Genomic DNA, 25,071 nt, shown 5'->3' on the forward strand with positions numbered 1-25,071 from the left:
ACAAGAGCTACTCACTGAAGGCTGCTAATAATGCCTGTTCCCGACCCTGGGAAGACTCCTAGAGGAGAGCGCCAGGGGCTCAGCCTGAAATCTTCCTGCAGATCTGACAGTCACTCGACTCTAAAAGGCCACAGCAAATTGCTTTCTGCTGATGCTTTCCAGCTCCAGCTGTGCACCGTAGACAGGTCACAGCAGATGTGCCCTGAATATAAGGTCAGAGCCCTGCCAGCATTTCCCAGGCTGTGTCACTGCCCCTGAGGCAGCCCACACTTGATGTCTAGGGCAATATGGCTCTGTGGAGAAGTGGTGCCCTTTATGTTGCCAGGATCCTACTACCACCGGAATCCTCCCTTGCTAATGTACCTAGAGAGCACATTCCAGTCTCTCCCTGTGCCTCAGAGAAGGGCCACAGCCCACATCTGGCCATTGCCTGGTGCCTGCAGGCCTGAGGGTAGGAGTGGCAGTGAAGGGCTTCTATTTCTGTATTTTCTGGGATATTGACGTAATGTCTGGTGATGATGCAGCCATCTTATAGTCTCAGAGCTGAAGTCCAACACACTAAAGATACAGGCGTGTACTAATTTTGAGCACTGCCATTAAAAGCCTATGGGCTGGGGCTCGAGAGATGGCTCAGTGGTTAAGAGCACTGCCTGCTCTTCCAAAGGACCTGAGTTCAATTCCCAGCACCCACGTGGCAGCTCACAACTGTCTGTAACTCTAAGATCTGACACCCTCATACCAATGCACATAAATAAAAAAATTTTTAAAATTATTAAAAAAAAGCCTATGGGTTTATTCACGGATTTGTGGGCATCCTCCGAGAAGAGAGTGGGGTCCCTGGACCTCAATGCCACTCTGCAAGACCCTCAAGTAACACGGGCACTGTGAATGCGGATGCCTTGCCTCAATGTAGGCAGAGAGGGTCATGTAGATTTTCTCCCGGTAAGGGGTGACACGATTCAGCAGGAGGGAGTTATGCATGGAGCTATCCCAGGCTGCTTCAAACTGGTAGAAGGTCCTAGAAGAAAACAGATGAGGTAAAAAATAACATGTGAGGTTGCTCTCGGTCGGAATGGGAGCATGCAGACAGACACAGATAGAGGAGAACCGCGGGGAGATCACTGGAGTCACGGGTTTGGGAAGCTTGGGTGGCGCCAAGAAGGGCAGACCCCCTCCTCACTCAGACCAGGGACCACGCAGGGGCCTGCATGGGGACCTCTGCCTGCCACCCCTAGCTTCCTCAGCTCCAGTGTGGTCTGGGAGGAAAGGAGGGCACACCAAGGGCTAGGCAGGGAGGAGGTCAGAGGAACTGCCCCAGCCTTGGTCTGAGCAAGGAGGCATCACTAGGGATCTCCCCGAGTTAGCCACGCCCTCCTCAGGCCACCCCTTCCATTAGGACTCACGCTGCCAGGGAAAGGCCCTGAAGGAGGATGCTTGGAGTGGAAACAGCGGCCTGTGAGCAGCATCTCATGGGCTCCTGAGAGCAGTCCCATAGGAATAGCAGCCTCAGGGTGGCTACCAGGAGCCCAGGACTTTGCATCTACCATAGGGAGCCCTGCACCACAATCCCCGTAGGCCCCTACTCTAGAAGATGGCTGCTGTGTGACAGTATCTGTTCCATTCACCCTAAATTTCCAGGGTTCCCCAGGGGAGAAATTTGCCTCAGTTCACAACACAGCCACCCACAGCCCACCTCCATCCAAGCATCCTCACTAAGAAAAACAGTTCACAGGCCAGGGGGGCAGCATACTCTCGCACCACTTCATGGCCAGGCCTTCCAAGGGCACCAGCAGGCTCCCCGAGGTGCCTGGCCATGTGAGAGATTAGCTAGTGCTGCCTTTCTTCCTGTATGACACTGTCCAGGGGATAGGGTATGGGGGTCAATGGGTCAGGGACATGGTACAAAGCAGGCTGGACAGGACCACTGTCAGAACACATATCACTAAGGAGAGGTCTAAGGCAAGTGGAGACAGCGGGTGACCAGAACAGGACAAAGAGCAGGCAGCATTGGAGATGGGAAAGGGACAGAGTAGAAGGGACGGAGCAAGCGAGGGGAAGGGGAGAATGGTGCCTGTACCTAGTGTCATTTCCGAAGGAAACGCTAAGGGCGCAGCCAGGACACACGCACACACACAGAAGAGAGCGAGACGTCAGAACAGGCATTCCATGGCCAGCACAGCTGCTGAGGGGCCCCCTGGAGCCCCAGCCCGGTCCCACACATGCCCCACTTCCTCATGAAGCTGCTTCCACCTCAGACCCCCAGGGTTGGCTATGTCTCTGCACTGTCTCCTTTTGGTGCACAGGGCAGTACCTATCCCTATTCCATCAAGATGTCCTTCAGAACCAAGGGCTACCACGTGACTGAGGAGAGCATAGAGGTTGTCATGGGGCACCTTAGAGCCAGTGTCATCATTACCAATGATGCCAGGGTGGGACCAGCTCTGTCACATCTTGCTTGGACCTTGCACCTGTATCTACCATCCTTTGCTTTCAAAGTCTCTGAAGTGGCCTGACGTTCCTGAGTGGTGCGTGTGTGCATGCTTGTATAGAGAGGGTTTACTTTCTGCCTTTGGAAAGACTAGTCTTCCAAGCCTGGAATCCCCCTCAGGAACTGAGCCCCAGACCTGTCCTTGCCTCTCTGCCCTGAGTGGAACACCTAGAGGATTGAGTGTGGTCAGACCAGTGTGGTCTCGGAACTCATCTGGGGTGTTCCTGGAAATACAGTGGGTTCTGTCAGCTGGGCTTAAAGTGACCTTAGCCCAGGCCCAGGTGAGAGGAAACAAAACCGTGGCCCCTGAGTTCTCAGAGGACTCTTCAAACGCCAGCAAGCTGAAATATCTCTGAAGGTTGGAGCAAGGGGTGCCTATTTGAGGTAGGTGTGACTCCATTTGCACCATTTTCTGTACCAGGTCTGAGCTTTTTCAAACATTGCCCCATCTTGCAGGGGCCAGGAACCAGGCAGGCTCCAATATCAACACAGCCATGAAGCTCCTTGCAAGTCACTTCCAAGTGATGGTCAGTCCCTGGCCCTGGAGGTCATCTGCTGTCCTAAGGGGGCTGTACACATGGGCCTTGTGACCAGCCTTGCCCTCCACCAGCCATGACTTATATGGCCATAGGATACAGGCTGTGGTTCCCCAGTGAATGGAGCTTCCTTGTGCCCCTTAACCCTCTGCTGAGGGAAGTCACCCTGCCCAAGAGTGGGCAAGCTGGGAGAAGCAGAGGGACTGCCACTTCTGTAGGACCCACCAAACATGCAGGTCATTGTATGGGACCCATGATTTATCACCATCAGTCATAAGGCAGAAAAGCAGAGGTGGCCTACATGGGAAAGCCCAGGACAAGGACAACGGGGTAGTCCTTGGAGGCCAGAGTAGAACCTCACTTTCATATGGAGCACGAAACCCACTTAGGATCACTGAGCATCAGGTACCCCCAGGGGAAGTCTGCCCCTCCTCCACACAGCCTTCCACTCCTTCCAGGCTGACGTTTAGCCAACAGCTTGGAAATAGGTACCCCAGCATCCCTTGGTCAATTTTTGTTCTTGTTTTTGTTTTTCAAAGACAGGGTCTCTCTGTGTAGCCTTGGCCGTCCTAGACTCACTTTGTAGGCCAGGCTGGCCTCAAACTCACAGCTATCCTCCTGCCTCTGCCTCCCGAGTGCTGAGATTAAAGGCATGCGCCACCATGCCCGGCTCCCTTGGGTCAAATTTTAAGCCCTATTGTGAGGCATCCACAAGGTGGTACAGCATATACAGGGAGGAGGCCTTCAGGAGTGAGTAAATTAAATAAGGTTGCCAGGAGATCTCCATGACTGAACTCGGATGGCTTCAGAAGAAGAGACAAAGCATACAAAGTACCTCCTGCTTCTTGTCCCATGATGCCTTTGTGCCACTTTAAGTCTGCAGCCAGAGGCCTTCTTCAGATGCAAGTCTCCCAACCCTCCTCCAACCCACAGTGGACCAGAACCACCAACTCTCCTGTAAGTTACTTAACCCCAGATACTTTCCTGGAACATCAGGAAATGGGCCAGTAACACTCAGATACACCGAGAGGGTCAAGGCCGGTCATAAGGCAGTCCCAACAGCCATGACCCTATTCCAGAGGCACCCAGGAACTTAAGACATGGATTCTTGAGCTTTACCCCAGACCGCTGAGTGGTGTCTTCCCGTGAGCAGACACCCTCGGGTGGCCCCAGACGGCCTTCGCTATCTGCTCTGCTGCTCATCATCTTGCAGATCATCCAAATATAGCTGAGGAAATGAACCTAAAGAAGGGAAAGTCCCTCTGGGCACCAACTGCTCTTGCTGCTGTCCCTCTGGTGCCACCTGAGCCCCCGTCTGCTGTGCTGTCCCCGTAGACATGGCATTCCTTGGACTCCATTCCAATGGAAGGGATAGGAAATGACTAGCCTACATTGTGCAGAGGATGGGGCAGGTACCAGGGTCCTCTGAAGTAAAGGGTGCACAGCAAGGCTCCTTCTCAAACCAGAGCCCAAGGGCATAGCAGTTTGGCCTTCCAGGCAACATGCTGCCTCCAACTTGCTCACTTGACCTGGAGGGACACCAGGAGACCTACTGGGTGGTTCTCTTCTCTCCCAAGGGGACAGACACAGCTGTTCTTGCAGGCCTACAAACAGGACAGCCAAATCCAGACCTGTGATACAGCGAGCACAGTGCTCGGGCAGAGGATGGCTCATGTGGGGAGTACTGCAGACTCACTATACAAGTGTTGCCCACAGAGGGGACAATGGGACATTCTCAGTCAACTTCTATCATCATCACAGACAGGCTGCAGGGACCTGAGCAAGCGATCCCATGCCACCACGTGTCTGTAAATTAGAAACACATTTTTCCAAGTCTGACCAGAAACGGTGAGTCAGCAATGGATGCCCAGCTCCAGGCCTAGCCTCTGATACCCTTATTCCTGACTTGAGAAGATCAGGTCATGGGCACATCTAGTTGCACAGAACACCAGATCCTACTGTCTGTGATGTTATGAAAGGAAAAAGGACACTGAGGACACTGTCAGGCTGAAATGCATTCCCTTGTGTCACCTATGACAAGGATAAAGCCAGGAGGCCTTGGGGGGAGGCTTCTTGCCACAAATGCCTGCAAGTTAACTGTCATGAGACAGACAAAATCATGAGCTTGCTTATCCACTCCTGCAAAGACAGCTTCCTGGCCAGGTGTGGTGGCCCACGCATTTAATCCCAACAGGTGGATCGCTGTGAGTTCGAGGCCAGCCTTGGTCTACAAAGCGAGTCCAGGACAGCCAAGGCTAACACAGAGAGACCCTGTCTCGAAAAACCAAGATATTCACCCTACTACTGATGTCTTTTGGTATTGACCACTGTGACTAAAGATGACTGGTTTAAAATACCTGACGTGGGCTGGGCAGTGGTGGCACAGATCTTTAATCCCAGCACTCGGGAGGCAGAGGCAGATGGATCTGTGTGAGTTCGAGCCAAGCCTGGTCTACAGAGTGAGTCCAGGACAGCCAAGGCTACACAGAGAAACCCTGTCTCAAAAACAAACAAACAAACAAACAAACAAATAAAGTAAAATACCTGATGTAATAAAAAAAATCTTTAAAAAACTTCCTCTTGCCTCATGCTCTCTGAATATGCCCATGTGTTCCCATGCAGGTTTGTAAATAAATGTTGTCTTTGGCGAAGCTCTCTGCCTGCTGCTGAGCAGCCCCGTGCCTCTGACTCTTACATCTTGAAGGCGTTCCAGTCACAGAGGACAAACAAGGTGGGCACCAATGCAAGCAGATTTCCTAAGGATCTAAATATAAAACTCCAGGCCTAAGACTGCAGCCAGAAACCCAGGGTGCCCTACCTGGGAAGTCTGTTTCTAGAGGGGGGAGGCCCAGATCCTCCAAGGAAGCCATCTCACAGGTTGACTCTCACTAGTCCCCAGATTACAATAGGGCAGTTTATTCCCCTATGGGGCTTGATGGCATGATCGGTGACAAACTGAGAGCAGGGGAAGTGGCCCAATGCTGGTGTTGGTCTAGATGTGACAAGACACACCGCCATCAAGCACAAATCCCACACACAGTCCCAGATCTGGGTAGACCAAGACAGACAGTGGCCACAGACATCTGAACCCTGTCCCAGGACTGAAATGGCAGTAGCACAACCAGGCTGAGTGGCTGCCAACCAACACAACACCCTGGGGGAGGCTGGACCAGACACCTTAGCTAGCTGCACTCCAAACTCTCCCTGCAGGTTCATGGTGGCTCTCTACCTAACTGGGTCCTCGTCATCCTTGCCTGCCCTCTTCACTCTTCGAGGTTACCTGTGGCTCCTTTGAGGGGGTTCCCGTCCTTTGGGGGAACCAGGACACTAGAGCCTGCAGCCTAACCCAGAGACACGTTCAACAAATCAAGACAGGGAAGGGAAGACCAGAGATAAGCAGGTGAGAAAGGCATCCGAGAGAATGGCGGCCGAGCATGAAGCCTGCCAAGGACGCGGGCGGAGGAGCTGGGATGGCAAGCAGGCCAAAAGGAGGGATGCAGTTGCAGAGAGTTGCATCCTGCTACACAGACCATGGGAATGTACAGGAAAACAGAGTGTGACTCTATCCCAGATCCATCTGGTAGGTGCTGGGGCCATAGCCCAGCACAGGTGGCCAGAGCTGGTAATGACCTCTGTCCCTGGAAGACAGCCTTTATTTCATGACTCCCCAGTCCACATTGCTATCTTTGGAGGAGGAGGACTTTGGCCAGATCTACCTTTAGGGAAATTCTGGTCAGTTGCTCAGGCTGACCAAGAGAGCAGCCAGCCTTTTGGCCCTGACTTTCCTCTTTGTATTCACAGGAACACCTCCTTCTCCCAGTCTGGATGAACTCCTCCATCCTGATGTCATTTCTCCGTTGGGCCCACCCCTCATCTAGGAGGGTCAAGAGCTGGATCCTGATACAAAGCCCTTTGCTACCCTTTGGGCCTCAAGGCAGTCACAGAGCCTGCCCAGTCAGTAACTGCAGTGGGGATGGAGTGAATGACTATCCAATAGGCTTCGGGTCTCTGGACCTCCAATTCCTAACGCCAAGCCAGATGCAGCTCACGGGACTCAGGGATGCCTGGAAGAGTGAATGCTATGAGTTCACAAATGTATCAAGGGAGATAGACAGGGACATCGGCTTCCACGAGACCTTTCCCCTGGCCCTCCCCAGGAAACTAGAGCCCTCAGAATGAGTGCTGAAGCCTGTTAGATGATGAGAGCCAAGCCCCAGATGCTCTCCTACTCCCTGTGGAGGCTCCACGAGGACCTGTTGCCCCTTATACCCACCCAGGTGAACCCCATAACTCAGGGCAGGTGGGTGTGAGGCCATTGGAAGGAGCTCACGATGGGTAGAATGTCAGATCGAATGTTTTCTGAAGTGTGGATAAGTCACAAACACACCACGCTAACACTCCACAACTCTCATGGAGGCTCCGTGTTCGACTCACAGTATCTTGGTGTGATTCCTCAGTGGTTTGGATAGAAGCCATCCCGAATTTGCACAGGAGCTATGCATATTTTACACCAAATGCCACTGTCGGGCTCCACAGGAGGCTCCATGTTGGGTCTGAGTTGAGAGCTTTGCATGAATCAGCTAGTCTCCCCAGCCTGTGGCTACCATCACTTCCCATCCTCGGGGCAGAAGTAAACTCCAGAAGGTTCTGGCACTTGCCCATCTTTACTTAGCAAATGACTCAGTCAGGCTCAGCTCAGCTGTGCAGTCCCAGGATCCCATGGGGTAAGGTTTCTCCCCTTCAGACCATGATGGTAGTACTGGATACTACAGTGGATCCCTGTCCAGTAGAACTGAATTTGGAAGGAAGTTCACGTTCCAGTCTAAGAACCAACCTTCCTTCCTTCTTTCCTTCCTTCCTTCCTTCCTTCCTAAGAGGCCAAACCTTAGGCTGGTTACTAACAAATTTGCTTTTAGAATGGGATGGACAATTACAGGACAGTACGACCCAAGTGCATAATAGGCACTGGTGAGACCCATCGGCTGGCGAGGAAGAAGCCCCAAAGAGGAGATCAGCTCCCTCCTTTGTACCATGCCAGTGTCTCCTTGCTTATTCAGGAGCTTCCTGGAGGCAGTAGATGTTTATAGCTGGAGCTATCTGGCCCAGTCAGGAAGACCTCTCAAACACACAGAGGCCACCAGCAGGTGGGAATCTGGTTCTATATTGGTTTGAGCATAGATTACTTGCCCACCAAGCTGATCTTGGTAGGGAGAGAGAGTGAGAAGTGCTCAGGTTTGGCAGAGCTACGTTTCCTGCTTGAGTGTGGCCACCACTTTAATTGTGCTTCGATGAAGTTCTGCCTTATTTAGCCCCAGGTCCCCAGGGAGGGTCCACATGGATTTTGGGTCACGGTAGCAGTCTGTGTCAGTAATTCAGATGTTTCTCACACCCATGGCTCAGGGAATATGCTTCAGAGTGCCACAGCTCCATGACCCTGTAGGGTCTCCTCCTGGGGCCCTCACCCCCGGGTATCGAAGCCAGGTAGCAAATAAATGCTATATGCATTGACCATTATTACAACCATGACCCTACAAAGACAGCCTGAAGTTCTGGCGGTGCACCCACTCTATCTAGAGCTCCGTCTGGGTGGTGCAGATTAAAGGTTTTAAGCATTCATAACTTTAAGAAAGCTGACCCATGAGACAGATGACCACCACGAAGCTCTGGCCACCATCCTGCAAGTGCCCAGAAGGCGACACTTTGGCTTTCCATTCAGAACAGCTCCAAGTTCTTCCTGGACCCAGTATGGACATGGGACTTAGAGGTTGTCCTTCCCCAGTGATCACTGAGCCCCAGCATAGGCCCGTGTGTGCAGGGACTTCCTCAAGCCAGGTGAAAGAGAACAACAGCAATCTCCCCTACCACGACTCAACACTGATATTGAGTCTGAAATGGGCACAAGTCACGTTCAAAAACCCGCTAGTCTTCTCATGGACTTATTGCCTGCCACTTTCAAGACGCGAGGCAGAGGCTATGGCTAGGGTAGTGAGGCTACAGTGATGTCCCTCTTCTTGACTTGGCCTGGAAAGGGCTCCTGGGCAGCTGTGGAGCACATGGGAGTCTCCTGGCAGTGAGTCCTGTCTGCTCTTTCCCCATGCTCCCAGCTCTGCCTGCTACGGCCCCTTGCAGGGAGTGGCTGGCCCTTGCGAGCTGGTGCAGCCCAGCAGCCGGGTTGTCCAGCCTGCATGCAGGAGATACCTGTACCCACTCTGGCCAGGGTAGAGGTTGGCATAGAAGGCAAGGCTGAGGTGGGAAGAGCGGGAGGCCAGCCAGTGTCTACAGAGGCAGAAACTATAAAAGCAGCCGGAATCAGGAGTGAAGGCTCAAGGGAGGTAGGAGAGACTCAGCCAGGTAGATGGGGCTGGGGGGCGGGAGGAAAATAAAAATAAAACCAGAACAATATTCTAAGGAAATGAAATGAAATGGAGGGAGAAACAGGAAGGGGAGGTGAGCAAGTTATGAGTTGAAAAAGCTAGAAATTAAAACTTCAGGGTTGTGTAGGTGACCAGGGAAGGAAGGAGGGAAGGTAAGAGACTGAAATCAAACCGAGGGACAGAAATGGTACCTAGGTATGTCCGAATCAAGAAACTGCCTGCAAAACACAAACAACCACACGTTAGTGAAGGGCTGCGGGTGGGCAGCGGGACAACAGGGTAGCAGCAGCAAGCGGCAGCAGGGACAGCCGCCTGTAGCTGGCAGACCCACTCAGGGTCAGGGAGGCTGCAAAGCAGGGACTGTAGAGCAGGAAGAGTCCCGGGTGTGGCAAAGCGCATGGTAGCCTGAGGCCCTGGGCAGAGGAAGCCAGACCCAAGCCTCAGCCTCTGTATAGTGGCTGGTCTCTGAGCAGCCTGGCCCTCAAAGGCTCCTAGGATGTCAGCCATGTCCAGGGAACAGGAAGCTGGCCCCAGTGGGCCCTGGGGAGGTGGCCATGGGCTAAGGAGCGTGCCTGAGGCTTTTCTGGGATAGGTAGGGCTGGGGTTGCACCAGCAAGGAACAGCAAGAGCAGGAGCCAAGCGAGGGGCCACATTTGTGCTCCCCTACTGTCTTCCCTCCTCCTGGCACCCAGGGCCTCCAACCTAGGTGTGGGGTTGGACAGAGAACAGGACAGAAGCGAGTCAGTCCAGTGCTAGGGCTGAGCCTGCTTAGCCAGAGTTCTGTCAGCTGAGTGTACAATGAGTGTTGGTCTTCTAGTCACCCTCTGCCTAGCCAGGGTCAAGGACACATCAACAGCTGGGCTGGTGAGGAGATGACAAGAAGACACCAGCGACAAGGTCCTTAGTGCAAGGAGACCACTAGGAACAGAAGCCCAAAAGGCTCCTACTTACCTACTAACCTCCTAGTCCCCCCCCCACTCCCCCTCTGTGCCCAGAATGTCTTGTAATGGATGGTCAGAGGCCAAAGGGGTTAAGTAATTCTCGGACCCCAAAGTACCTCTTAGCACTCGGTGGCAGACAGGCCCTCCCATCCCCGACCCTCGCTTTGTGGTCTTGACCTCCCATGCCCAGGCATAGTGGCCCACACTCACTGCCAGCACCCACATTAGGAATAGTAGGCCTCTGCCTCAGAAGGCTGCATCTGCAGAGCAAGAGAAGATGGAAGGCCACTCTGGCTCACAATATAGCCTGGCTGCCCTCCTACTCCTCCATGTGAACTCAGCCTATCCCTCACAGTGCCATCTTCCTAAGAAAACACCCCCAGGAGTGCGAAGTGAGGACGAGTCACACGTGTATACCCTAGGCCCTGTACTGTCCTGCCCACTGTCCCCACTGATGCCCAGCTCTGTTTTGCCCTTGCCTGGCTCCCATTGACATTGCCTATGGTACCAGGGAGAAGCTCTTCCGGACCTTCCCCTGGTGTCTGTGAAGAAGTGGAGCTCCGGACTCAGAAGTTGGAAGAATAGAGGCCACTCCCAGGACTCTGGGTCCACACAACCCTTCCCGGAGGTGTGATCCACCCTCGCCTCCTTAAGGTGCCATACACCTCAACTAATGCTTCTCCACAAATAGCCTCAGCTGGAGCTCCTCGGCACCACACCAGACTGAGTCATGGGGAAAGCCAGGCCTGGGCCCAGCCCCTGCCAAACATTACCACAAATCCTTGGAAGACTATGTCCTGAATAATTTTGTCCAGTTGGGCATGGGCATCCTCCCTGGTAGGATGACTCTTGCAGTGTCTGGTCCTTGGCAGCCTTTTTGCAGTCTCTGTCATACTCGTGTACCCTGGCAAACCTCTCAGGGCTGCCGAGGACATCTTAGGGCTCCATTACCCCTCTACTGTTCAGATAAGGATGGGAGGTGGGACAGTCTGGAGCTGTGACAAGTGATGACTGACTGTCATACCTCTACCCAAGCTGCTTGACTGCCAACTCTGTGGTCTCTGGAATGCTTTGTTTATCCCCAGCCATCCCTGCCAGAGACTTCAGACCTATTCATACCAGTGTGGTCCTCAGAAAGATGACCCCTGTGTTAGTCTCCCATTCCATACCACCAGCTATCTACCCATGAACTCCCAGGGGTAAGACTTGACTCTTGTTCTGAGGCCATGCTGGCTGCCTATCAGGATGACATGAGTGTGTAAACCAAAGATGGAGGACATTCAACCAAGTAGATAGAGAGACTTGGAAGCCATGGGCCACCACTCATGGTACTGTCCCCTTAGGTGTCAGAAAGAGGGCAGGTAGGCCTGGAGCTGGCCATGGCATGAGTAGTTGGGTCAGCGGACGCCATGGTAGGCTGGTGGTTGACCTATGTGGGAGCTGGTCAGCAGGGTTTGCGGTCCTCCCACCCTTCTTGTGGTACTCACCGGTCATCCTGGGCTGGGTGGACGTATCCTGATGAGAGGATATTGAGGGACAAGATGTTGGGGTCAATCAGAGATTCGTCAGTTTCTGGAGTGTTTCGGATGCGACCTGTGGGAAGGGCAGCGGCTGGGCGTCACTGCCCAGGAAGGCTAGTGGTGGAGGTATGCTGAGGCCTCTGGACAGAAGCCAAGATGGCAAGTGGACTCTCTATATGACCGCAGGCCATGCTGTAAGAGGCACCAGAGTGGACAAGGAGGCTGATGGGGTGGGTCCTGGTGGCCCCTGTAACATAGCCATTGCCTTCTTTCTCTGTCACCTTCTATATTTCAACCGTAATTACAGTTTCTGGTGGGTCTCAGCTGTCTAGTAGGCCTTTCTACCTGTGGGACAAGGAGACCTAAGCAAGATGAGGGGACAATCCTACCCTGTTTTATGCTTAAAAGAGCAATAATGAAGGGAGAAAGCAGCATTGTCCGTGTATATGCTCTGTGCACTGGCCACTCTTCCAGTGCTCGAGAGATGTCTACTTTTGGAGTCCTTTTGTCTGTCTGTGAGAGAGACGCTTTATTTTGACAATTCCTCATGCTGGAAGCAAATTCCTGCTCATTTGAAGGAGCACACAAATGGCTCATAAGTCCTCTCCTCCAGCAACAGTGACCAGCTTCCCCTCCCCTCCACCACAGTCTTGCCTAGTTCCCTGTAGCTCTGCAGCACAAAGATTCTGGGAGTAGGCAATTTGAGGTCTCTCGGTCAGTCCTTTCTTGATGCCAGACTCTCTCTGGAGCTTGGAATACTCATGGCAGGGAGGGGCTTAGGGCAAAGAGAGCTCACCCGGAGCAGATGCTCAGCCCTGGGGAACTGACTTCCATAGAGCTCTCTGCCTGAGGATCTGAAGGGCATATTTAGTCAGGACACAAGAGATGGGCTACAGCCATCTGTATCCCTCAAAGGGTCTCTTGTCTTTCCTTCATTTTGCTGGCCTCTTCCCACGGTGTCCACTTCATAGGGCCTGAAAGATCGATGCTTTCCAGGGAGAGATGCTAGGCTTAGGGATCACCTATAACCTGAATGGCACCGTGCGTTTGCAGCAGCATCTCCCCTACTTCCTTTAAGTCCCCAAGCCCAACCAAATCGGCAGTCTTTGGTATCTGCATTTTTAGAAAAGAGGGGAGAAAGAAAGCAAGGCTTAAGGCAGGCTGGGCTGTCCATCCGAACAGGAGGACATGGTGGGCGGGCCACCACTGGATGCCAGCATGGGCAGAGCTGCCCAACTCCAGGCGTAGCTTGGCTCAGAAGCCAGGTGTTAGGCCTGACTTTGGTCTCTTGACCAAGAGAGTCTTCGGACTCTCCCTATAGGGTCCTCTGAGCACTGGTTTCATGCTTTTTCTGATCCCAGACACAAAATGTACAAAATGCAAGCATCCACCCTGGTATCCAGATCAACTATCCACGGCCCCACATGTGGTGGTGATGCCAGATGGTAGACCAGTCTAAAGACATCACTCCTGAGCTCTTGTCTACTTGTTCATCAACGCCAGGACTGGGAGAAGCGTCTAGAGAGATATGCCTCGGCCTTAGGGTAGAGGGAGCCACATACCGGAATGGATATCTATCCATGACCCCAGATGAGAGTGTAGAGGACATCTCGGTAAAGCCGAGTTCAAAAGAAGAGACCACAGAGAAAAGACGGTGTGCTTGACCTCCCTGACGAGGTGTGCTAGGACCCTAACCCATAGAACTGCCTCCTGAGCAGACAGGGTGCTGTAGTGTCATTAGCCAAGCTGAAGTCAGTCTTGAGTGAGTGTGGTAGCCCGGCTTCTCATGCATGGTACCATCAAAATGCATGGAGCCTGCCCTATAAAGCAGAGGATTGGGACAGTCTTGTATAAGCTAAGGACACTCAGTAGTACTTCAGCCACCTCCCAAGGCCAGGCAAAGCAAAGAAGTACCCTGCAGTGTCCCAGACAGCATGCTCATTGCTGGCACCCTGATTTCCAGAACTATGACACCTGATCACTTTCTGTTGTTTCAACAGAAACATTTTGCATTTTGTTGTGGTTCTGTTTCAGTAACTCTAGAAGGGCAGCACAGATTAGGAAGAAATGTGGGTGATGGGCTGAGGCACAGAAAGGCGTCATGACCTAGCCGGAGTCACACGGCACAGAGCAGAGCTGTGCTTAGAACCCAGGCATTTGTCCAAAATAGTCCCAACCCCTGCCTGTCCCACTCACCCACAACCAGCTCTCGGACTTCCTTCCAGCGGATGTGGCTTCCTGTCTCATGCAACAGTGTCACAGTTATCCGTCTCTGGATGCCCTGCCACATGCCAGGAAAGGGGACAGTCAGCAGGCCCTGGAGACACAAGGGCTTTGGGGGAGGGTGGGGTGTGAGGTGGGCAGGTAAGGCTTCCCACCTGGTGGAGAAGGAAGGTCCCCATACATGGCATGCCGCCACGGTGGTCTACCACAGCAGGGATGTAGCTGGGAGAAAATGGTAATGGTGAGATGCGAACACTTTCTCTATCCCTCCCGTAGCATAGAACCTGGTCCCAGAGTCAGCAGAGATGAAAACGGGGGTATTGACCACCATTTCAGGAGAGCAGGTAGCTCAGTCCACAGAGTCAGGTCATTCTGGGCTGTCTCTCTATGTCAGCTCTTGGTGTATCATATTTTCACGCTACCCCGCCTACACGTCAGAAATCTATACCCAGTGACCTGGTAACAGTTTTGTCAGGGCTCCTGTGCTATGCCTTGAGCTTGGGACACTCAAGGAGAACCTGGTCCCAGGCCTCCCCAGACATCAGCTCAGAGCCCCATAACCCTCCTTTTCCAAAGTAGCCACTGTGGATTCTCGGCTGCATCCAGAACACTGTCCCCAGTGCCTTCTATCCTTTAATCACATACTCTTGGGCTCCAAGCTGGTGCCCAACATATTCGCTGTGAGTACCCACTCACTCGCCATTGGCTTCCAGCTCGCAGATCTCGAAGTAGACCAGCAGGTCATATTTGCAGTGGCAGGGCCCCGGGGAAGGTCGTGTCATCGTGCTGAGCTTAGTGGCAGGTACTAAGAAGACGAGAAAGCAATTTTGTGATGGGGTACTGGGGAGAGGGCAGGAAAGGCAACTTTCCCAAACATAGGTGCCCACCGGCATACCCATGGACAGGTCACCTCTAACTCTGGCCTATCAGGCATGAGAAACGTGGCACTGGTGTCAGATGTGTGGCTACTTATGCTCTCTATACCCAAGTATGAGCGTCTAGTCTTACAAACCTGGGTATGAGGGTGGTGGCTTGAGACTCCAAGTGCCACTAGGTCAGCAGAGACACTTGCTCAGGGGAGAGGCCCTATCATATGCACAGGACCTCTCTGCCTGGTCCATCATCTGACCTACACTTGACTATAGCAAAACGTTATCAGTCCAAGAACATCTTGCCAGCACCCATACCTCACCCAGCATACCCTAAACTCAGTTCCACTGGCCCTCCAGTATGTATATCTCCTGTACTCTGTCTGCCTCTCAGTATTCCTGGGCCCAACCATGTCTGTCCACAGCCCCTGCTCTGAACCCTTCCTCCCCTCTGAGTGCTCGTCAAGCCACTGGTCACGGGGTCTAAAGGTCTCCCTTGTTGGACAGGGCTGAACAAGAGTACACAAAGCTAAAAGCTCTACTCTCCACAGACACGAAGCAAGACAGAAGACACCTGCTATCGCATCCGCAGCCTGGAAGGCCATGACATTCACGGCAGGTCCAATCACACTTGCGCCCATAGTGTGGGCCTTCACTGCCCCCACCAGACTCAGGAGAACCTCACCTACCTGGCTTGGACAACGGCATGACCCTGGGGAAGTGGCGACGTGAGGGCCTCAGGGGGCTGTGGAGGAAAGCTGGAGTGAGCAGACCTAGCCTGGCGTCTGTGAGTCCCAGATAGAGTGGGCAGCCCAGGGCAGGGCAGGGCACGTCAATCAGAAGCTAATCCATGTGTCCCCTATATTCATGTGTCCCCATACCTATGTGTCCCCCATATCCATGTGTCTTCCATATTCATATGTGCCCCACTCCCCTGTTCCACAGACCCAGGATGAGCCCAGGTCTCTGCACATGCTTAGATGGAAAAAGAGAAACCCTTAGGGTCCCTGCACCCATCCCACAGGCTCTACAAGACCCCCAGGGACTCAATGCCCCAAATTATTTCTGCTGCCTCTCTCTTCTGTTCTCATACCCTGGGTATTCCCAAGCTGTGAGGTCTGCCCAGCCAGCCAGAGATAGAGGTAGAGAGGAGCGAAGGCTTGTCAACACATCTCCAGGCCTCAGGGTGGATAACAATACTGTCCCAACTTCTGGACCCAGGGTAAGATAGCTTACAGGTACCTGAGCCTCACACTGCAGCCCCTTGAGACTTCCATCTGTCCTCCCCTCCCCCCAGCTTTCTCCTATGAGTCTTCACCCTGGGAGACTAAAAAGAATGAGGGAGTCAGGCAGAGGTTCCCATCCCAGACGTGGCCAGTGAGCAGCAAAACCAGATGCTTCCTGTGCATGGCTGATGGTCAAAGCTCTGATGCAATGGTCCTTAAAGAGCCTAGTCCCATAAGGGAAGAGGCAGGCACAGGCCAAGCTCTGACCCTCCTTTGTGGCCAAGGAGAGGGCATCAGAGGTACATGGGCTCTGTTGCCCAGAAACAAGGACACTCGAATGACCTAGGAAGCTCACCTGAGCACATCCTTGCAAAGAGGTGGGAATGGATGCTGCTGGTAGTGGCCAAAGACCTCAAACACAATGGGCTGGCTCTTGATGTATTCGATGAAGGACTTGGTCACCTCCACTGCAATCTAGAGGGAAAGTATGGATCATATCTGAGAGTGCTCAGTGTCCATGAAAACTCCACACTCCAGGCCCAGCCCTCAGCACAAACTCTAGCTACGACTTCCCGGGATGTTCTGTGCTGATGTCTGCCCAAGGCTCATTGTGAGCAGCTTTCAGGAGCTCTGTTCTTACCCCAGGCTCCAATTTTCAACAGGTTACTGATCCCTGCTACCTAGCCATGATGTCAATATCCCAACATGGCACTGAAGGTTCTACAACCTGGTGCCAGACAGCCTCCAGGACAGTCTGTTCAGAGGAGAAAGAATGAATGCAAAGGGAAGACCCATGCTTAGCCTTGTAGAAGGACTTTGGGTGTTCGGGGGTAAGGGCAAGCACTTACGTTTTGGACATGGTAGAAGCCAAGAGGGGGTCCCCTGCCGGTGTTCTTCAGGGGCTCAGTGGAGAAGGCCTCATCATGGCGGTGGATAAAGCTGTAGAGAAAGAAGAACTTGGGGCAGTGACACGCAGGAAGGACCTGTGGCCTCACTGGGCACTGAACAAGCCTGTGTGATCCCCCAGCACAGACTATGGCCCTCAGGAGAGCACCCTACTTCCTAGAATAGAAGCCCAGGGCATAGAGAGCAGGCTCACTTGAACTGGCAGAAGATGTCGGCATATTCAGCAGAGATACTGGACGCCTGCAGGACTGTCACACGGAAGGTGAAGGTGCTGCCTAGACGGAGGTGGTCCAGGGCTGTGTCCAGGGGTCCATCCAAGGCAGCCTTCTCGGGGCTATCTAGGAGGCCTTCGGGAGGCACAGCTGTTGGGAGGCAGGGCAGAGTGCCATGGGGTCCCTAGATTCCATGCTCTTCCAGCCCTGGTCCCACACAGGCATGCTGCACACAGTGGGGCTGCACTCACCTGAGCAGGTGTTGTTGTTGACCTCATCCGCTGAAGGCCCAGCATCAGCACCCTGACCCTGGCCTTCTACAATGCGCAGCTCCTCCTGGGAGGTCCCTGAGCGGGACATCCCTACCACAGGGCAGGACTCAGACTGAAACTGTGAAGACACAGAGGTAGAGAAAGCCGAAGCTGCCTAAGCTTAGGCCACCCTGCCACAGGCTGTAGAGAGCTGTGCCCTCGGGCCTGGATCTCTAGGACCCTGAGCCAGATTTGCCACAGAACCCCTAAATGAAGCACCCACCTCACTAGGCCTCCATTCCCACTGCCACGAGTGGCCCACTTTGACTCTCTGGGATGGATGGGCTGAGGTGTGAACTGCCTGAGAGGAACACTCCACCTGCCTCAGTGCAAGAGACACAGTGAAGGGAAACAGAGACCCACTCCTGGCCTTAGCTCTACCCCCAGGGCAGCAGGGCACTTCCTTAGGGAGGTCACGGGCAGACTCTTGGATATCCTCAGACTGAGCAAATACACCCATCTGGGGAGGGGCATTGCATGGAATCAAGCCCTCTACTGTCTCCTGAGATAGTCTTCTCTGTGAGGTGGGTGGCCTCAGTAGGGTCACCCTCTCCCTCCCCCCCCCCCCCGGCCTGTTCTCACAGCTGTTGGGGAAGGCAGGAAAAATGGTAGAACATATAGCATGCCGTGGGAACTCCAAGAACTGCTGATCCAAGAGAAGAGAGAATAGGGCGTGCCTATCTTAGAAGCTGGCTCTACTCAACAGCTCTACGCCTTGCTGTGCGAGACTCAGGAAGACGGTTGGACAAATGGGACAAGTGACTTTGTGTGTTTTAGACAGCAAGGAGGTGGGATGGACACAGTGCTCGGTGCTCAGGGAGAGAGAAAATACTCCAAGCCCATGGGACCCTGCCAGGGCTGTCCCTTAAGAGCCTAGGGATCAGTGGGAGGGGCTCCTCAGTGCACAGGGTAAGCCTTCATAGTACCTTTTCAAAATGCTGGTCATCAAAGGAGATTTTGGCAGTTCCTGACTGACGGACACCTGAGCCATAATCCGGAGCCTCTTCATCAGCTGCAAGAGGGGAACAAACAGGTGGTTGGCAAACTTGTTTTCCATAGTAGACAGAGCCAGGCCAAGGCCTTAGAGAGAGTATAGGAGCTCGGTGACCAGATTTCTAACTGCACTACGTCGGTAGTCACACTACTACATCAGTGGATACACTGACCACCAGCCTGTGTTGCCTGAGGGACCAGAGGCATGGTCCTCAATATGAGGTACAAGCCCCACACAGGCTGATCCTGACCTACCCGTGCCTGCTGCACAGAAGTGAGCAAGAGGCTCTTGAGACACCTCCACAGCCCTCTTCAGAGCCCATGGGCCCTACTACGTCCCCTCCAGCCTTGTGGCTACTCCACTGCTACCACCCAGTCAGCCAACAGTATCTGATGGCCAAGGTCAGTCCAGTGAGGCTCAGTGAATGAGCTGACCCCAGGCCAGGGCAGGAGTGCCAAGGCTGTGTGTTTCCTAAATTCCTTTCTTCCATTGACAGATAGGAAAATATTAGTTGCACCTCCAAATACATAAAAATCCAGTTGTCTTCATGTAAGATTTGGGGACCATCATAGGTCAGACTTCATCATTGCCCCTTTCCCTGAGATATGACTTGGGGGGAGGCAGGGCTGTGGCTGACTACAGGCTTGGACTCTGAGCCCTATACACCTTCCCTACTAGAACTCATCTGACACATGGAGGCGGGGCATGAGTCCCACTGAGTTGAGAGCATAGCTCCTGGAGGTAAACTTCAGAGATTAAATTTGGAGATAGAGGCATTCAGCAGCCCTCCTAAGGGTCCCCTAGAGGGCCCCCAGCCCGTCTCACCAAGAACAGAGCAAAATAGTGACTGTCCCCCACAAGGGCGGTGGGCGTGGACATATCCACATGAACAAAATAGAAATTTCTACCCAGTGTGATTGGGAGCCGCTAGATCAGACAGGAGGATGGTCTGGCAGGACGGGGAAGGAAACCCTCCCCCCACCCCCACCCCCTGCGCTCCGGAAGGAGATTGTTCTGGGTGTTCCTGCGCCCCTAAGTGAAGACATCTCGGTAACACTCACTTTCCAGAGTGTGGCCAGGGTGGTATTGAATGCAGCCTGGCTTCTTCTAGTTCAGTATCCACCCACTTCTGGCTCCCCTCGCTAGATGGGACCTCTGGCCCAGCGCTGGGGGAAACCGTGACTGGAGCACCCCTAATCTAAGCAATCATGGGCACACCATGACTGGCGATAGGTGGGATTCAGGGTAGGGGAGAGAACATGTAAGTACTCACAGACTGAGGAGAGCTTGGACAACACAGCCAATTAGTAACTTAATTAGTAGAAAAAGTCAAGTAATGTGACCAAAATACCAGGGGAGAAGTGATTGGACATTCCAGAGTAGAGAAAGAGGTCAGAGGTCAGAAGGTCAGAAGGTCAGAGGTACGAAAACTAAGAAGTATGAGAACCTGGGGTGTGAGAACCTGGGGTGTGAAAACCTTGGGGTATGAGAACTTGGAGTGTGAGAACCTGGGGGTGTGAGGACCTAGGAGTGTGAGAATCTGGGGGTGTGAGAACCTGGGGTATGTGAACCTTGAGTGTAAGAATCTGGTGTGTGGGGACCTGAAATGTGGAACTTGGGGTTGTTAGAACTGGAAGTGTGAAAACTTGGAGGTGTGAGAACCCAAACTGTAAGAACCTGGGGGTGTGACACCTGGGGGGTATATGAGAACCTGAGGTGTGAAAACCTGAGGGCGTGAGAACCTGGGGTGTGAGAGCCTGGGGTGTGAAAACCTGAGGGTGTAAGAATCTGAGGATTTGAGAACCTGGGGTGTGAGAACTTGGGGGGAAGGCAGTATGAAAACCTGTGGCACATAAGAACCTGGGGGCACACATATACTGGTGGTGTTTGGGGCATGAGAACTTGGGCTTATGGGAATCTGAGAGTATGAGAGTGGGGGGCATAGCTAGGACATAATAACCTGGAGGTAGGAGACCCTGGGCAGTCTGGCTCTTTAGCGTATATGAGACCTGGAAGTATATAATACACTGGGGTGCTGGCCTTCTCCAGACCCTCCAGGTGTCCATACTGAGTGCCCCAGCCTAACCATGCTTAGCCTGTAGCACCCCACACTGTTCCTTTGTCTCTCTCTCTCTCCCCCCAGGTGCCTGGGAAGCCAAGGACTAAAGGCAGTGAGTAGCCCTTGAAGGGAGACCATGGTCTAGGGCAGAGAGAGGAGTCTCTGAGCTGCCATTACGGCAGACACTACCACCGACTTGCACATACCTTTTGAGCCATGACCCTCACACTGTTCTCAGTGGCCCTACAAACATTCTCACCATGCAGGAAGTACATTATAGACCTATAGGTGAGCAAATTGAGGCCCAGCGGCTTCTTCAGCTGGCAAGTCCTGGTACTTCCTGGCCATGATTGAAGGAGAGGGTAGTGGAGCCTCTATCTCCAGGCCTAAAAGGAGAAGAGTCTATATCTTCCACCTCAGGTCTATGCCTAAGACCAGGAACATGGAAGCGACTCTGAGGCAGCTGCTGAGAGCCACTCTTGGCAGGAACTAGCAGTCTGCAGGCTCTCTTGGCTACGGAGAGAGTGGGTAGTGGGCTGGACTGGCAGGCAGGTCCACATGGCTGGGAGGCAGCAAAGCAATCTCTGGGTCTCCCTGAACTGTTTGATAGGTGAAGACTCCAAGCCAGACCAGCCTCAGGCTTCCTAGGCTGAGCCTACATGGCTGAGATGCCCCTATCTAGTCCAGGACTCTAGGAAGCCAGAGGCAAGGGCTCAGCACAGGAGACTTTCCTTTCAAGCCCCAACTTGCCTGAGAAGGTGGAAAAAGTTTCATGTTGGCCATAAGGAAGCTGGGGGTCCTAGGTGAAGGCCAGCTTCATATTGGTTCCTAGCAATATTATTCCTCCCATCTTTGTCTGCAAAGGCAGACACCCCAGCCCACCCTCACCTCTGGGACTCAGAGTCACACACCACCTGGACCCACACACACCTGAGATGGCCTGCACCGCCACACGGAGGAAGCCTTTCACTTCTCCCTTTTCGCTGACGATGGCCACGCGGTGCACCAGCGGCACAGGGTACAGCAGGTTGCTCAGGTATACGAAGGCCCTGCAGGAGCAGAGCCATAGTCACAGGCGTCCCTCAGGGTGTGCTTCGACACCAGTGACACCAAGGCCGGCTCACACACAACATGAAGCTGCAAAGCAGAGCAAAGCGGCGAGACAGCCAGGGCGAACGCAGCGAGGTGGACTGGGAACAGGCAAGGTGGGTGGGGAGGAGGGTTTTCAGTGCTCGGAAGAGACAGGAGGTGGAGGCACAGAGAGAGGGGGATGGGCCTCAGTGAGTAGAGGGCACAGCCCAGCTCAGCCTGGACATGGCTGTCTGAGAAGAGAACAGTCGAAGAGAGGGGTTCCGCCTACTTCAAGGGCTGGAGGTCCTGGGCTGAACACAGACATGTTAATAAGCCTCAATCCATAGAGCACCAATGCCTACTTCCCACAGGGCAATACCAAGCTCTTTATTCCTGGATCTCGTTCTACAGTTAACCTGGAGGTCAGACACAACCTCTCCCTAAGTGGCCCCCTTCTCGGAGTGTGTGCCCATCACTCAGGTGCCTGAGCACTGCCCTGGTCCTCCCTTCCAGCCAACACCTCCTGTTTCAAGAGTCTTGCTGCAGCTCCCTCAATTGGTCTCACCACCACCCCGCCTGTTTTACTTTCCCTAGAGGGCCGTAGGGAACCTGTCACATAGAAGCCCCCACTACCTCAGCAATGCCTAAGCTCCTTACAGAATCATCCAAGCCCTAAGAGGCCCAGGATGGCCAGCCCCACCTTACTGTCCCCAAGTGCAGCCTCCTTCGGGCTGCATGGGCCAATGTGTCCCTGGAATGTCTGTCTACTCTTACAACAACAGTCCATTTTTCAGTTTCCTCTCAGCTCTGCCTTCTGACTTTAAGAATCTATCTGTAGACTTTCTGGTAAGCTGCGCTTCTTTGTATATGGCAGAGCCTCACTCAGCAATTTGTTCTATTAAAGTCCTCCAAGTCAGGCCTCAGAGGGTGGGTGGTAGCTACCTTCAAGGGTCCTTAGTGGCCTCCCTGGGGTACCTCCCTGGGGCCCACTTTCCCTAGTGCAGCACCATCGCAGGAAGAGTACTGGCCCAAATTCCTTTGTTCCAGGTACCAGTCAGGGAAAGGTTATGGAGGGCAAACCAAAGACTGTGCAGTAATATCCACGCTGGGGGCCAGGTGAAGGCCCTGTGCTGGCTGGTTAGGGTTCCAGAGCCAGGCTAAAACATATCTCTGCCATCCCAAGGCTCTGACAACCTAGGCTGCCCCTCTAGAGGGTTCAGAGGCAACACTACAGAGCCTGACTGGAATAACAGAGCCCAGGTTCCAGGCCATCCAGATGTGCCCTGCTGGAACCAGAGGTCACCGCAGCTCCATGAGCACACATACGGAGGCCCATAAGTCTTACACACTCACTGCTTGGCCCTCCCCCCACTGTCCAGAACTAGGAGGTCTGCAGCAGTACCCAGGGAGGCAGATTGAAGCAGGGTAAGGCCCTACCTAAGTCATATGGTAAGGCCACAGCAGGTGGCCATTCAGGGTGTCTTACAGGGACTATGGTAAAATGGGCTGACCCCAGAGACTGCGGGACCCAAAGAGGAAATACACGTCCTGGGACAGCTGCTACTCTTCAACACCTAGAAGGTAGCGTACCAAGTATGTCCTAACAGTGATTACCCTCAATTCAGCTAGCTGTGCTCGCCTCTTTATAGACCTTAGAGTCGATGGAATGGTCAGTTAGAACTGGTGGAATATGGTGCTCAGGCTTATATCACAAAATATCGGGCAGGCTAGAGAGATGGCTCATGTTAAGAGCACTGGTTGCTCTTCCAAAGGCCCTGAGTTCAATTCCCAGCAACCACATGATGGCTCACAAAATATCAGGCAGAAGTGAGGGCTGGCAGCAAGGGCCCGAGCTAGGATGGGAGCTGCACGTTGCCCTCTAGGTCGCTCTCAGGCCTGTTGCTCATTGGTCGTCACTGCAGCTAATATTGTATCTCCATCTTTAAGAAATTCCTCCCATTAGAGGGGGAAATACAGGCTGCTGGGACCTGCATCCAAACTGTAGGAAAGATGCAGCCCACATCTAACCCCAATCTCCCGCTGGAGGCTAGGGTTAGGTACTGGAGAAGACCCATTTGTGGCCCAAAACTCAGGATGCTCCCTGACCTCCTGATCCCCAGATGGCTCAAATGGGAACTGGGTAGGGGGTGAGGGGTGGAGTCTAGCTGCAGCTGTGGGGGTCAGATGCTGGAGAAGGCAGAAAGGATGCAATGCCCACCCCCATCTTCTCTAAATGACCAGCTCAGTCCACTTGGCACTGTAGTGGGGTCATTGGGCTAGAAAAGATCCCTGGACTGCCTCCCAGGGGCAGTGCTGGTTTTCAAGGAGCCACGGCTGCATCTGGAAGACTTCTGTACCCCACTCTGTGTAGAACTCACTTGGCCAGCACACCTGGGAGACAGACATCCAGGCACATGTTGCTCATGGTGGGGACAATATACTCTAGTCTTCATCTTACCCATTCTCCAGGTATCAGATACGACTAGAATCTAGTGTCAGCCACTGCAGGGTCAGAGCACAGCCCTAGCCAACCTTGCCATGCCATAGCAGCTACACTGGCAAAGACAAAAGGCCTCAGCATGGAACTGAGAGGCTCAGGGTTGCACAGAGCTAACATGTGTAGTCTCTTGCTGAGTCAATATCTACCTACCTGGTACCCTTCCTAGCCCCTCCCCTAGGCCTTTAACTCTTGTTCTCCTCTCTGTACTACCTGTCCCCCAAACCCATCTTCTGGAAGTGTGTTGATCAGGCAAAGGGAATAGGTGCCTCTGGGCCCACTTAGTTAACTCACCCATGTCTCCAGGCCATCTGAAACCTGACCATCAGAGAACTTGGATGTGAGGAGGGGCCCTGGCTATGCCTATGAGAGAGCTGCCCAGGACCCAGAGCACCTTGAAGCAGACTAAAATGCCCAAAAGAGCAGAACGGGCAGAGCGGCACGCGTGGCGAGGCAGGAGGGAGGAGGCAGCGCTAACCACAGATTGGTGAGGTGCAGAGACGCATGCTGGGACCCAGGAAAGCCTTTCCAAGAGGGGACAAGAGTGGGCACCCCAATTTTGCTTAAGCTTTGGAGAGAGAGCCAGCAGCTACCCGAGGGTAAAAAGAAAACCAAGGTGGAGCCCTCCTCAGGGCTAGGCCTGCATAGCTGCTGCGCAGAGAAGCCAATTCTTGCCAAACCAAAAGGTCAGGGTGTTGCCAAATGAAGCCTTGCACAGACCACCCCATGATACAGGGGGCTGGGCCTCTCACGAATGACTTTTTTCTAAGTTTGGTCATTTTGTGAAATCTCAAATCCACAAGAAGGGAAACAACATCGGAAGGACCCAGCTCTTTTTGTGAGA

The 25,071-nt window shown here is 53.4% G+C and overlaps 1 protein-coding gene across 1 annotated transcript in view; it reads right to left on the reverse strand.

Annotated features, from left to right (window-relative positions):
* The window catches only part of Kif1a (kinesin family member 1A), an 85,499-nt gene that overhangs the window by 7,287 nt on the left and 53,141 nt on the right, over positions 1-25,071 (reverse strand). Inside the window, exons 27-39 of the mRNA XM_051154373.1 lie at positions 21,590-21,708; positions 18,533-18,618; positions 17,547-17,685; positions 17,277-17,445; positions 17,026-17,116; positions 16,533-16,651; positions 15,641-15,696; positions 14,779-14,887; positions 14,238-14,304; positions 14,056-14,140; positions 11,827-11,932; positions 9,590-9,616; positions 904-1,018 (exon numbers count right to left, since the gene is read on the reverse strand). Of these exons, the coding sequence (XP_051010330.1) occupies positions 904-1,018; positions 9,590-9,616; positions 11,827-11,932; positions 14,056-14,140; positions 14,238-14,304; positions 14,779-14,887; positions 15,641-15,696; positions 16,533-16,651; positions 17,026-17,116; positions 17,277-17,445; positions 17,547-17,685; positions 18,533-18,618; positions 21,590-21,708 (1,288 nt within the window). The remainder of the gene's footprint in view (positions 1-903; positions 1,019-9,589; positions 9,617-11,826; positions 11,933-14,055; positions 14,141-14,237; positions 14,305-14,778; positions 14,888-15,640; positions 15,697-16,532; positions 16,652-17,025; positions 17,117-17,276; positions 17,446-17,546; positions 17,686-18,532; positions 18,619-21,589; positions 21,709-25,071) is intronic.

This window comes from Acomys russatus, chromosome 12 (genome assembly GCF_903995435.1).
Source record: "Acomys russatus chromosome 12, mAcoRus1.1, whole genome shotgun sequence".
Lineage (NCBI taxonomy): Eukaryota > Metazoa > Chordata > Mammalia > Rodentia > Muridae > Acomys > Acomys russatus.